The 15,273-nt window shown below is 34.2% G+C and overlaps 1 protein-coding gene across 6 annotated transcripts in view; it reads left to right on the forward strand.

Annotated features, from left to right (window-relative positions):
* LRRC7 (leucine rich repeat containing 7) overlaps window positions 1-15,273 on the forward strand; it is a 488,385-nt gene that overhangs the window by 264,055 nt on the left and 209,057 nt on the right. The window contains exon 8 of one of the 6 annotated variants that reach the window (XM_037024314.2): window positions 11,661-12,770. The exons of the other annotated variants lie outside the window; for them this stretch is intronic. Within the exon in view, the coding sequence (XP_036880209.1) occupies window positions 11,661-11,667 (7 nt within the window). The 3' untranslated portion in view covers window positions 11,668-12,770. Of the gene's footprint in view, window positions 1-11,660; window positions 12,771-15,273 lie in introns of those variants that run through there. 6 annotated transcript variants of the gene reach the window in all.

Here is a 15,273-nt window from a genome sequence, read left to right on the forward strand (position 1 = left end):
AAACTACTGTCAATGATAACTTAGAAGGCTTACTGAAGCATTATTTGAAGTGTCCACAAAAAATAAATAAATAAATAAATAAATAAATAAATAAATAAATAAAACTAGGGAAAATAAAATATTCATTAAAAAAATGGGGGCTGGGTAAGTAATGGTGCAATGACACCATAAAGGCATTAAAATGATGTTCTATAAGTTATTCCTGAGGGAGACAAAGAGTTTCAGGATACTGCATAGATATGATTTCATTTTTATAAAACAATGCCACAACCCCTTATATTTGTGTGTATTTGTAGGTGATTATATTAGCTAATATTCTTTGAATCTTTGCAATATTTATGATCCATCACATCTTCAGCAATATTGACATCTTTCTAAGTACATACATAATGTTCTTTAAATATGTTCTGTAAATGGGATTCTTAAACAATGTTCAATGGACACAATTTAGTATGATCTTGTGTCAACATATTGCTTAAAAAATGCAACTGTAGTAAAAATCTAGCATTGGTAACTTGATAACTGCAGGTACTTTTTAATGGACTTTGACTCTAAAATGTTACAGATGCAATCTGCATTATGAATCCTGCTGGACGTGACAAGCAGCTTAACTAGTCTAGCTCACAAGAAAGCTAAGAGCAGAAATTAGACTAAAGAAGGCAAGTCTTGCAAAATGTTTGATAAAAGTTGAGCATATCCAAGGAGGTAGAAAATCAAGTTCAAGGGAGTGAAGTGTTAAACTGGTACCAGAGACCTATAAAAGCAGGCAGGATCCAGTTGTCAATGGAAGTGTCTGACGTGTATAGTCATGGTAGAAGCAGCTAGTTGAGAAGTTGAGAATCTTTATTCTAGACCAGAGGCTCTTTACTTTATCCCTAAAATCATGCAATGTCTTTGTGTGGTGGAGTTGGAAATCACAGGGGTTCTTGCAGTTTAGATAAAGACAAGTGGCTATCAAGTCCCCCCACATTTGATAAAAACGGTTGCCAAAGTCTATTTTCTGTCACTTCTTAAAAAGTTATCTGACAAGTAGGGCAGGTAAATCAGGTCAGATTCCTTGTAGCTGAGTCTTCTCTATTGGGTAACATTTCACTGTGAAGTTACAGTAGCTCTGTATTTATGTAGCAGGGCAGTCTCTGGCACATCTGTAAACAAGGACCCTTCTATTTCAGATGGTCATTAGTCAGTACAACACCTTCCAAAACTAATCACGAGAGCATCCTCAGTAAAAAAATCTCATTTTTTCCTTTCTCATCTAGGGCATAATGGGAATTATCTATGGTCCAAGACAGTATTGAAACATATTTGCAGTATACTATATGGATCTGAACCTGACCCCCCAATCGAGGTTAAACATGAAAACTGGGAGTAGGTTCTTATATATGACATATAGACTATAACAGTAGTGGAACAGACCCCAAAAGAAGTGGTCCTCTTTCAACAGAACTGAAACTATTTTTCCAAGAAAGCATGAATTAGAACAGTTTTGAAGCATTATAGTGAAGAGTACAATAGAAGAGTTCAAATTTCCAGATAATAATTCCTGAAATTAACTCTATCTAAAGCCTATGAAAAATTAGTAGTCATTTACATCTGGATGACCAATTAACTGAAAGTTCTGAAGCAGAAGTAAACCTAGGAGGAATAGGAGGAAGTATTGGGAAGACTTTCAGCAGATGTATTTCACTGAAGATAGTCATTAAGGAGTTTCACCTGGAGAACACAACTGTAACAGTCCTTTGGAGCTGTAGTCTATATCCTTTCTGTTCTCAGAAATTATCTTCCTCCATTACTACATATTTCAGTGCATCACAATACCTGAAAGTTAATGGTTCCAGTACTGAACTCATTGTTTACATCACTATCTGTACTTTTCCCGGTATCCCCGAGTTCATTTAGAAATAATAGAAATAACATTTTCTAGATCCTGTGAATCATCTTAAACCTATTTCTTACTCCCACATCCAATCAATCAACAAGCTCTGTCAAATCTGTCTAATTCACTTATTCATTTCCTTCTGTCTGGAGTTCTCTGCCCCCAGATCCACCTGTGCCTGGGTCCTTTTTTATCATCCAAAACGTCAGTCAAATGTCACTTACTCCAAAAGTCTTTCATACCCCTCCAATCTAAAATAACCATTCCCATCCCAATATTCCCCGAAAACCCTATTTTAAATTTTTTGTAACACTGATTACCATCACAAATTCTTGTATTTATTACTTGTCTCTCCCCTTTCTAAAATTTCTCTATGAGAACAGGAACCTTGTCTAGCTTGTTCATCACTATATCCTCACTTCCTGGGATACTGCCCAGTTCATAGTATGCATTTAATATGAATGCACTTTTTTGAATTCATTCATTATAGAATTCATTAAAAATTATTTATTTAGCACCTGTGCATCCTGCACTGTGCTATGCATAGGAGATATGATGGAGGGCAAAAACAAGCCCTTTCTTTGTATTCATGGAGCTTATATTTAATAAAAGGGACTGACACTAATAAAAAAAATCACATAAATAAATGTAAAATTACAACTAGGAGTAGTTATTTTCAATCTGTTTTTTTTTCTGCTAATCTCCATTACCATTGTTTCAGTTCAGATTGTCACTATCTCCTGTCTCAGGTATTAAAAGTATCTGTTTGTCTGCCTCCACTCTTATCACTCTCAGTTCTGTTTTTCCAAAATTAAAGTGCAAATTTTCAATCACTTCTACCTTAAAATTCTTAATGACTTCAATGACCTTCAATTAAAACATTATATACCGTTCTTAAGATAATGGCTCTTTATGAGCTCTCCCTCAACTGTCTCTCCTTCCTCTCTTCACCACTTCTCCCTCCTCAGTCTCTATGCTCCCATCACCCTAAATTACACTGTAATCTTTGGGCCTCTGTGTATGTGTTTCCTTCTGCCTGTTACATCTTTCCCTACTCTTTGATTGACCAATTTACATGATCTTTTATAACTCAGTGGAAATAAGTTCCTCCAGAAATCTTTTCCGAACCCACTCAGACTGTCTCAGCCATTCCTTTTCTGTACTCTCTTTGGGGAAAAAAATGTATCCCATTACGGTGTAATTGTTTATATATTTACTCATTTCCCTCACAGACCTATGATTTCCTTTATGGGAGACTATCTTTCATATTTCCATCTCCATTGCTTAGAGCAGTAACAAGTAGGTACAATAAATAGAAGGATGGTTGGATGGATGGGTTCATGTGATGAAATTAAGAATAAAAAAATAAAAGTCTCAGATGACATTCAACACAGATTCAAACATATACTATTAAGAATGTGTGTAAATCACATTGTCCAGAACCAAAGGCTGCTAGTGAAGCCCATTTTGGATCTTCCAAGCACTGTGATGGGCAGCGCTTGGTAATCTGTCACTGACTTTATTCCATGTCTGTCAATGTGAAGAAAAGAACATCATCCATCTGTAGCCCTATATTTGAAGTATTGGAAGGTAAGGCAACATGGCAATTACATCATCAGGCTGACAGAGAGTTTGCAAGATTTCTATTACTGGCGAAAGTTATGGGTGAAATACTTTTGTCACTGGATACATGGAATCATGAAGGCAATCCCATATTACATATTTAGACTAATAAATAAAATCCAGTGCAGGCTGATACTTACTAATGAATATATGGCAATTATTGCTTTCCAAGGGAAGTTGACCATGTTTTTCTAGTGAAGCATAACACGAGGGCACAAAGATAAGCTGGTCCTTGAGAAACTATCAGGATCCATTTGCAACCAGAAAGTTGTTTGCTACAGTTTGCCATTAGAGACAGAAAGAGTATAGACCGACAGTATAAAAATGATGTGATTCTAGTTATTCTACCTAAGGAAGTCCTAGCATAGGGAACTATGTCCACCCTACCCACAGCAAACCTGGAGAAAATGACTTGCCTGGAAAGGGTAATCTAAGCACCAGTGCAAGTACTTAACAAACCAGCTGTGGTCCTAGTAAAGGTGTCAGTTGACCATCTACCAAACATCTTTCCAACATTCGGTAAATACTCATTAAATATCTGCTATGTTTCAGCCACTTGGCTGCAAGAAGCCTAACTATCAGAAGAATTCAGGGTGTGTGATGGAAAGGAGTCATAGTGAACTTTTGCAGTCCATACTAAGAGCCACCAGATTCCAGTAGCCAAAGAATTAAGGTCCTCAAAAAATCAGAATAAGTGAGCCATTGAAATAGTTCCTTTCATATGGAAGAAAGAGAAAGAGCTACTAAACAAAGTCCCATTAACTTCAAGAGTGACCTGGAAATTAGCCTGAGACCAGGAAAACTTCAGATTCAACCACCATGGTAAGTGAAGACACAGTTTCTAGATGCTACTAACAAATGGAGAAGACTATTTAGTGGTAGATGGAACATTTGGAAAGGCATAACAGTGGATAAAAAAGTTAGATACCACATCTAACTTCTAATCATGGATAGATTTGCAATTGTCAAGATGGAAAATTCTCAAACCGAAAAAGAATGAAACCCCACATAAATTCAGCAGTGTGCCTTGGCTTTAGGTCTCATCATTTCTAAGATTCAAGTCTTGGAAAGGCCCAGAAAGGTGAGTCTTCTGATGGAAAAAGATTTGTTGTGTTTTAAAAAAGTTTTTAAGTCATTATGTCTGAAAAGAGGAAAAGAATAGATGGTGAAAATGATAGTAAGTGGAATGTTCTCCCTACTTCCTCTCCACTAGAGCTAAGGGTTCTTTACGGGAGATGTGGTTTTCAAGGCAGACAAGGTTGCTATGCCAGCTGTAGGGTCTGAAAATGTAGCAAAAACCTGGAGAGATTGTGGAGAACCAATAATATGTGACACACCGAAGCAGGCTGAATGGTAGAAAATTATATCCTTTCATCATCCCAAACTAAATTTAAAGAATTTTTAGAGGTTAGGAGCTGATGGCATCTAACCTTTTCAGACACAGATCTTCTGATTCCAAAGGTTAACTATTTTCTATTCATAAAATTTCTTACTATAATCCTGCCTTAAAAACATACGTATTACCAAAATGTCCTGTAGAACAAATGCATCAACCTTCTTAAAAAATCATAATAAAAATTCATAACAATAACCATTCCATATAGTGGTGTTATTAAAAGCAATGTTTCTTTTCAATTAGCTTCAAAATTAATTCGTTACACTGAATGTCAATTCTGCATCAATGCTCCTTTGATAATCATTGCTTACTGTCAAGACTCCATTAAGTTTCCACTTTTGAAATGATGAATGTGTATCCCTACTGATTACTGCTTGTTATTTAATGAGTTGTTCCTAGGAAAATAATGTTTTTGGCAATATGTTTATTGTTTTTCCAATATCTGTAAATTTACTATACTGTGAAAAGTTTATATACTTTTTTATAGATATATACACTCACAGTGGGTAGATATATTTGCACTCACAATAGGAGTAGTAAGTCACATTTTTCAGGCCCTTTAGAATGCTGGTGCAAACAAACTAGTTTGGTAAAGGCTTTATTCTAGAAAACTTTACAAAATTATCATATATTTTCATGCCAAATTAGAAATAGAAACAATATTTTTATTTCAGTTCTGATTATGGTTTTATTACAAGTTCCTCATCTTTTTTAGTATCCTCTTTCTCTTTTAGTGTTTTGCCAACATAGGTATTTAGACCCTCTAGCAATTTTTAGTTTTCATAATTTTTTCTTCCAAGTTTTCAGTCTGGTGATGGAGTCAGACACACACACACACACACACACACACACACATATGTAAATAGTCACAATACTGTTTTTCAAAAAGCACTGATATAAAATGGAAAAGTCAGGCTGATTCCCTTTCAAAGTTGCAGGAAGGATTGAATCAGATAAAAATATATGTAAAACACCTACTAAAGTGCAGTGAGAAAGGGTTGAAACATGGTTTTAAAGGATCTAGTTATCCACTGAAGAAAATTAAGCTATGAAGTGGCATATCAGAATTTGAGGAAGATAATAACTGAGGAATCTGGAGACAGAGGGATGTATTTAGAGGTAATAGCCTAGAGGTCATGTGAACCAATTTAAATTAGTGATAGTGGAGTGGAGAGTAAAGACACTTAGGAGATAGTATCAAAGCACTTTAGTAAATGGTTGGATTTGAAGTGGGAAAGGTCAAAGGGGAAGAAAAGTCGGGATGATGCATCGGTTGCTGGTTTGGGAGACTTGGTGACTTACCAGGCTATAAAGTGATATAGAAGAAGGTTTTGGAGATATGGGAGGGATGGAACAGGAGCTAGGGAGATCTATTTAGTATATTTTTGGACTGATTAAATTTAGTGAAATGCTCTGGTAATGAGGTCAACTGATTGATATACAGATCCAAATAACAGGAGAGAAGAATAGAATGAAAAGTTTGAGAATTTTAGCATACAATTTTTTATTAAGCCCAAGCTAATAAATAAAAACATCTGAATTTCTAGTCATAGAATGATTAGATTAATTGAGGTAAGCTAATGTGTTTAAGTATATTGTAAAGTTATGTTTTTTAATAATGAAAAAGTGCTCAAAGAATAATGTCAAGTCAGATAAACACAGGATGTAAAATTACTTGTACAGTAAGATCTCAATCATGTAAAAATCTGTCTTAAAAGTCTAGAAGGAGAACATTAAAGAGGTATAAGGTTCTATTCATATTAGAGTTAACCCCCCTCTTCTATCTATCCATATTTTAAAACTTTTCTTTGTGCATTACTTGAAAATTAATTAGGGCAAAGGATGGCTTCCTGGAAAGGTAATAATTAAGCTGAATCTAAAGGACTGCTTAGAAATCAACCTGGTGAGAATAACAGTAATAGCAGAGGTACAAAGGTGAGGAATATAGTGTGTACGGGGATCTGTAGGCAGTTGAGTGTTGCTGAAATGTATGATGGCAGACAGTGGTCAGAAAGGAAGCCAGAAAGGAAGAAATGGTAGCCCTATGGGGTTTGTGAGATTGAGATACTATCTCATGCACTCTGAGCAGCTATTAAAGAAATATACACAGGGTATGTGTATTCATTTTCTAGAGCTCCCATATCAAAGTATCACACACTGGATGGCTTAAATAGGAACATTTATTTTCTCATAATTTTCACAATTCTGGAAGCTAGCTGTCTAAAATCAAAGCTTCAGAAGAATTGCTTTCTTCTGAGGTCCCTCTCCTTGACTTATGGGTAGCTGTCTCCTCACAATCTTCCCTCTGTGAATCTGTGTCCTGATCACCTCTTCTTATAAAGACACCAGTTATAGTGGGTTAAGGTCTGCCCCAGTGACTTGATTTTAACTTAATTATCTCTTTACAGACCCTATTTCCAAATACAGTCACATTCTGAGGTACTATAGGTTAAGACTTCAACATATGAATTTAGAGGGTGGGGGAAATACCATCCAAGTCATAACAGGGAGTGATGTGGTTAAATTTCCTCTGGTGACTGTATGGAATATGGATTTGAAGGAGAAGAGATGAATTAACAGACTGTTGTAATAATTCAGGCAAGAAATCATGATGTTCTGTAAAAGAGAGAACATAAATGAATGTTAAAAAAAAAACAGAGAAAGGAGCTGGGTTAGAAGGGAAACAATAAGTTCAATTGGCAAAGATCCAATTCTATATCTAGAATACAGTGGTATATAGAAATCTAAAGCTCAGAGACAGATAATTGGGCTGGAAGTCTAAATTTAGGCATCATTACTACATATGTCATTTGAAACTATGGGAGCAGATCCTTGTGTATTGAGTGATGGGAACGTTGGATTTAGAACAGAAAAACCAACATTTTTTGGACAGGCAGAGAATGAGCTCTTGAAGACACACTAAGTGGCAAGTGAAGCAGAAGTGCCTTGTCATAGGCTCTAAGGAGTAGAGAGCTTCAATGAAGAGAATAGTCAAAGACAGCAAAGAGATCCCAAAGACAAAGACTAAGAAATGTTTGTTGGATTTGGGATTAGAAGTAGTTTTGGACACTGACACCGAAAAACACTGTTGAACTTTGGTATGCTAAGTAAAGCACTGTAAATCATGCATTATATTTCGTTTTGAGCTTCACTCAATAGATTGAGAAAAGTGTCATTATGTCTTCACAGGTTAAGAAAATGGTGGCTCTGGGAAGTCAAATGACTAGCTTCAGGTCAGCAGACAGAAGCAGATGCAGGAGTCAATTCTAGATTTCTTTCTATGGCACCAAAACTGGCATGAGTAACTATGAGTGACATTGGAGAGGCTAGAAATCCAGAGAGCCTGGGCTGATGAGTGAATGCTTGTTTGGTGAGGAAATAAGATAGACTGCCCTTTTCAGAAGAGGAGAAAGAAGGACAGAGACCAACTGATCTTGCTCTCCATTGATTAATACATTGCCTGGCACATAGTAGTTGCTGAACAAATTTTAGATCAATGAATAAGAAATACATGTTAACCTGATCTAGGCATAAGGTATATACGTTCTGGGTGGAAAAGGAGGTAGCAGAGGTGTAGCTTATACACAGTCCCAAGAGTAAGGAACTAGTAGAGAGGATGACATTGAAGAGAAAAGAGGAAATTTTAAGAAGCTAGATCCTTCCTGAAAGGTATTAACAGGGCCTGGAATCAAGAGCACAAGAATTTGGCCTGAGTAAGTGAAGAAACCCTTGATTTAAGGTTGAACAAAAGGAATATGGAACAGAAATAAATGTGTGAGGACATGTGGCAAGATGCTTCATCTTCCAACAGTTCTCCACATTAAACTCCATGAAAGAATTTCTCACTGTTCCCAATAAGTTACTTGCTTTAAAGTTTTAAAAAATTTATCCCTATAATTCCCTATGCCTAGAATTTCCTCTTTTTCTTTGCATGGCAATCTCCTATTGAAAAATAAAGACTCAGATCACAGATTCTGTCTTAGAATTATTTCTTGAATTCTCCAACCAGAATCTGTCATTCCCTCCCTCTAACACTTCCTAACACATGCCTTCTGTAGTGACTTGGAGACCATAGGTAAAACACTGTTCCACTTATTTATTAAGCTCCTTTGAAATTCCTTAGCATATCAACAAGTACTTTGAAATATTATAGGGTATACTTTAGAGCAAAGGTATTTCAAAGGTCAGTTTAGCTTGAGCACCATCATATTTACTTAGTTCTACCTTTTATATACAAAATAATATACAGTTTACATTTTCTTACTGGTTAGCTAAAGATGACTGCATTTTATAATAAAAAGCACATTCTTAATTAATTGAAATGTAATAATCTCATACTGCAGATGATACACAGACTGGGAAAATTATACAACATATTTAAAGAATAAAGTGTTGCTTGCCATTATAATGATACACCTATTGATTGATCACCTTGATGTTTAAAGAAAATGATTTGTACTTGTGCCCTATCTTCAAAGTCAAATTGTATTCTGCAATACTTGAAGTTTTCAGGTCATGTTGAATTTTGACTGGTTCAATAATGGAATGAAAATACTGACTGTACATTACTATTCTGTTAGACAAATCCATTCTTGAATGATCTATATGCCCTGTGACAAAGTCAAATGATAAGGCAGAGAGATATGACACAAAAAACTAAGACTTAATTGTTTTGAGTCTGGCAGCTATCCAATTACATATTTCAAGTTATCCAAGAAAAATACACAGTGCACAATTATATTCAACCTGAGCCTGAACTTGAGCTACATAACACAATCTACTTCTAATTTATAAAATATAGTAAGATATATAAAATATAATATTCCTTGTAGTATTATACACATGCTGTTAGTCTCCTTATATTACTGAAATAAGAATGTGGACTTCATAAATATACTTTGGGAGAGTTAAATAATGATGTGAAATAGCTATATTGATTTATAAATTAACACCTCTTTTAAATCACTATGTAATATTATACCCAAAAGTAATGAAGTGAGATTCTAGTAAAATCTATGAGACAAAATATCTTCACAATGAATCCGTGTATGTGTTGTCTGTCAATTAAACATACAGATAGGTAATGTTTTTTCAAGTATTCTATTGCATTCCTAACCTATTGTAAGTGCTGAATTGTTCAAGCAGTCTGTTGCATTCCTAGTCTGTCATAAGCGCTGAATTGTTCAACTTTTAGAGCATTTGCCAAGTTCTTCCAATGTAATGATCATATAGTTTTGAAGACTCTACTTCTTGCCTTACACTGTGAAAATGCTTTAAGATTAATGTGCATTAATTTGATTATATGCAAAAATATTGTAATGTAAAATTATATTTTTATTTTTTAATTGAAAATATAAAAGTCTCTTTAGATGCAACAAAGAGAAATCTCTAATGCAGTTAAGGTATTTAATAACCATTTAATATGATGTATAACTATAATTGCATTTATATGAGAAATCATAATTTGCTTTGTATCTAAGCAAATCCAATTTTTACATCATGATATGTTAGCAAAATTGTAGCATTTAATTAATTTGAAAAAATGTAGTACATCAAAAGTTGTAAAAAAATGTGTATAAATCATTAATTGAAATGTGGTGGCTTTTCTGGAAAACAGAGAACAAAATTAAAGTATAATAGCATGATTAATTGATTCAGGATAGCTCCTACTGAAAAATTATGTTTAATAAGAATCTGTCATTATAATTTGTGATCATTTGTCGCTTACAGTATATCAAATATAATGGATTCAGGTGCACAAGCTGTATAAATGACTGTCATAAAAAATGCCAATTTTTAAAATAGAAAAGATACATACATTACTGGTTTAACTCAAAATAGCCACAGTACATTAATTTGAGCTAGTGCTTTCTTTCCAGAGTTGGTAAATATTTTGTAAATTATTTTTCTCTAATACATGCATTCACCATATTGGATTTAAGTTAATTATTTGCAAATATGTTTCAAAATACAAATTACTAATAGTTCTATTAGAACATGAAGATGCTGGGCAAATTTTCTGTTTAAATATTTAATTTAAAAAATTAATAGGAGGAATATTTATTTTTTACAACCCAAAACATTCTTTTAGTCAAAATTTTTTAATGGAACAAATGTACTCTTCCACCATATATCCACTTATGTATGTATCTCTCACTGGTTTCTTTCAGTGATGTCTCATATAAGAGCTTTTTTCCAAAGCTTATACAGATTAAGCTGAATTCTTCTACATATACTTAAGAAGACTATTTTATATAATAGAGGACATTCATAAAACAAATTTTGTTATTTTCAGAGAGAAAAAGGAACACTGAACCTCAGAGAAAAATACCATTGGACCCATTCATATTCTACCTGAAACAGCACACATGAATAATGCTTGTTATTGTAGAGAGTTAATTTAAGTGTGCAGAAATAACCTTGGAAATGAAAGTTTAAGCAAGCATTTTCATGTGGATGGTTTATCACTTCAGAGATCTTTATATGAATATTCTGCTTTCTCCTTTCAGGAAGTATGCATGTTTTTAGTCATCCGGTGCAATCTCACTCCGTTTAATTTTCTGTTTCTATCTTAACCGAATACTTTTCATAATCCTAGAGAAGTACCTCCTTACGAAAATCATGTTTAAAACCTATTTCTGTGGAATTACAGGAAAGCAAACTGTCTACCTCCCTGTAATATAGACCAGTCAGTAATTATTTTAGTGACCTTCTGCATTAGGAGTTCCATCTTTTGGGCATTGAAATTGATTTTTCTCATCTTAGCATCTGAAGATCCAGAGTGTGCCCCTTGCCCAATCGCCTGAGACTATACAGTGACACCTACAACAGAGGATGTGGAGGCAGCAGCTTTTCGGGCACCAGAAATGGCAGCATCAGGAGCCTCAGCACGAATAGACTTTGTAGAGGTAGTTCTCCCAAACTGTATTATGAAACCAAACATTTTTGGCCTGCTACCTGCTGATGGGGGCTGCCTTCTCACTGCCTAGTGCTTTGCAAAATGTTTGGTCTTTGTTAAAGTTTAACAATGACGTTTTGACTAAAATAGAGAAACCTGATTTTTTTTTCCCAAATTATCTTCAGTTGCCTTAACGATCAGTGAATATAAAGTTTTACCAGCCTCAGGAAAACATTAATACCCATATTTTTGTCAAATAACACTATTTCTTACATAAAGCTGCTGTCATATAATTTTTTGTCTAGTCTAAAAATAGATCAGAATAATGCATCATTTGAAAGGTCATCCTAACGCAGTAAATAAGAGATTTTCTCTAGTCAGTTATATTCCTCGGAGACTGAATATGGTTGCCCCGTGTTTCTGTAATCCTCCCTCATGATGTTCCATTGTGAACTTCTTTTGCAAAGTGAAAGATTATTCCCAGATGGCCCCAAATCAAAATATGAAAAGCCAGTGATTGGTTGGTTTTATGTATGCTTTCATTTTATGTAACTCAATGTGAAACAGTTATTTTGTAGATATAAAACACATTTGTTAATTAACCATATTCACTTTACTTGTATAGTTCAATGACTTAGAGCATTTCAATTTGCATGTAAAATGGGTTTCTCTAATTATGTTTTTGCAAAATATGTAACAGTCGACATAATGGGTGCATTTACGCTTACCACTTTATACATACGACTGAAAAGTAGGTTTCCTATTGAAATTTTGAAGAGTTTGAAATTCAACGTACAGAGGCTTTCTTGTTGGTGCAGTACAGCACATTCATCCTTCCCCTCATCTTAAGTCCTTTTTGGAGAGATGGAAGATACAAAGAATTTAGAGTAGTTCTATTAAACTATTGTTTGATTAAATACAATTTGAAGGTTCTTTTCATAAGCCAGATATGAGGAAGATACACTGAGCTGAATAGATCCCCCCATATTTTTTTTTTGGTTTTGTTCCTATGTTGTTATTTAGGAAATTACAAACTGCTATTTTATGCAAAACTACACTGTGTAGTAGAAATGTGGTTTCTGAATATTATATTCTGTTTTCATGCATTTTAATTATGTGAAATATATAAAATAATGACGTTATAGCCTAAAATGCATAGTTCTTTGTAAAAAGCACATACAGATATGAAAGTGGTTGTTAGGGTTTTTTTTAGTTAAAATTAGGTAAATGATAATTGTTTTCATGAGTTCTTATGAAGATCAGTATGTAAAAATTCATAAATCTACTTAATTGAGTTAGTACTTTTTTTAAGTCTGTGTGTCATATGCAAATTGACTTGTCATTTTGCATGTATCTCTGGAAACTGTATACTGAAAGGTATATTTCTAATCTAAAAACACAAAAGGTATATTTCTAATCTAAAAGAATCTGATTTAAAGTAACTTTGCTATTTTAGTGTAGTTTTATAATGTGCTCTCACCATGTCCTTCATAAACCATTTTATAGATTACTAAAACACTGCATGTAAGTAGCTTTAAAGACTGAAGAAATACCTCTGTTCTGCCTCTGTCCTATCCCAAGTAAGAAACTGGACTTTCCATTGCTAAAGTTTTAAAGTGTTAAAGGGTTGCAGTTAAAGTCTGCTGCAGTGTGCAGTAGTTCTGCTGATTAATTATTCTGTTGGCCTGAGCTTACTGCAGTAAGCCATGTTGTGTTTCTGGTTTTACGATTAATGCAATGCAACTGTAAGTTTATATATATATATATATATATATATATATATAGGGTAAAGGAGATTTTTCTTAAGAAATTCACAGGTAACTAGAATAACTGTTGTCAAAACTGAAATGGTTTAAAACTGCACCAGCAGGAGTGATTACAAAAGTAAAAAATTAATCTAAATACCATTGAATATAATACTTGATTCATTTTTGCCCACTTTAATGCTATGTCACTGTTAGTGCTTCAACAAGTTTAAGTGATTGTAAATTCATTCACAATGTTTATGTCACTCTAATCTTTTATTCTAAGAAAAGTCGCACATAGCAATTTAACAAAAATATTAAATGTGTTTATAAAGTTACATAATTTTTAGCCTCTAATATACACATTTTTTAAACTAGATGAAATGGTAAAAGGATAAAATCCTTCCTCGTAAGATAAGAGTCACTCTATGGAGTTTGGGCCACCATGTGAACAACATATCAAATTGTCCTTCAAATATAATTGACATCTCATGAAGAGAATGCAGTTTTTATGGTTCTTAATGCCTCAGAAAATAGAATACATCTTTCCTATTTTTCCCAGAAGTTACAGGTTCTTACATGTTTATTAAGAATTTCATATACTCCTCTCTTAAAGTTATATTCCTATTTTTTTGTTTTTAGCAAATTTGACCAACTACAGTTTCTGTCATTTTATGTTTCTTTTCCATCAAGTCTTTTACTGGAGAAAAAAATTGGCAGATCTAATTTTGTCACCAAAACAAACAAAAAAATATTCTATCAATTTTTAGTCAAAAACAAAATTTAAATTAGTAATGTTAGATGTTGTAAGTTTTAGTTTACATGGCTTCTACCACTAGCAATCAATATAAGTTGTATAAAGACTAATGTTTGTATTTATTTATTTCCTCAAAAAGCAAGCAATATTACTAGGGCAAAGGTTTAGCATCCCGATGTCATTACTGTAAAAATAACAGGTTCAGAACAGAAAGGGGTTAGAACAGCCCAAGGAGGTGGAAACAATGCAGTTGCTCAAAATCTCACTGAAGCAAAAATCTTCTTTCAAACCAGTAATTTCTCCTCTTCTCCCCACACACAGCTTGCTTTGATTTCAACTGCATGGTACCTATGGATGTAGCATTTGAAATCCAAACTCTTAGTCACCTCTTCTGCTTGGGCAAATTTTGGAGAGAATACCAACCTTTAATTCAGCCTAGTTCAATAAACATTTGTGGAGGGCCTACTGTGCATCAAGCACTGTGATTAACGTAAGAGACACTAAGTACAGCAGAGCCCCTGCCATTAGGTGTATCCCAGTCTGAAAGGGAATAAAGACAAGTAAAGCATTCCGTGCAATACAGAATGTTACTTGGGTTTATAGCAACAGAAATACTACAAAACGTATTTAATCCTGTGGGCAAAGTCAAGGTAAGAATTTACAAAGGAGGTCAAGCCTGAGAATTCTTTGAACAATAAATTGGAATTTCACAAGTGGGGCAGAAAGAGGAGTGAGGCTTAAAGGAACCACGTGACAAGGGATTAAATGTGTAAAATAATATGCACTCGGAAGGAGGAACCTAAGGTAAATAAAGGCAGTATCAAGAAGGAGCCCCTGAGCCCTGCTTGGACTTCATTTTGAGGTTTAAATGAAAGGATTTTAAGCAGAGAAATGATAAAGTAAATTTGTGAGTGTTTGGATAGAATTTATTAAGATTCACAGGCACCCTCCCCTCTAAGGGAGCAAAGAGCAAAAACC

The sequence above is a fragment of the Manis javanica genome, chromosome 4 (genome assembly GCF_040802235.1).
Source record: "Manis javanica isolate MJ-LG chromosome 4, MJ_LKY, whole genome shotgun sequence".
Taxonomy (NCBI): Eukaryota; Metazoa; Chordata; class Mammalia; order Pholidota; family Manidae; genus Manis; species Manis javanica.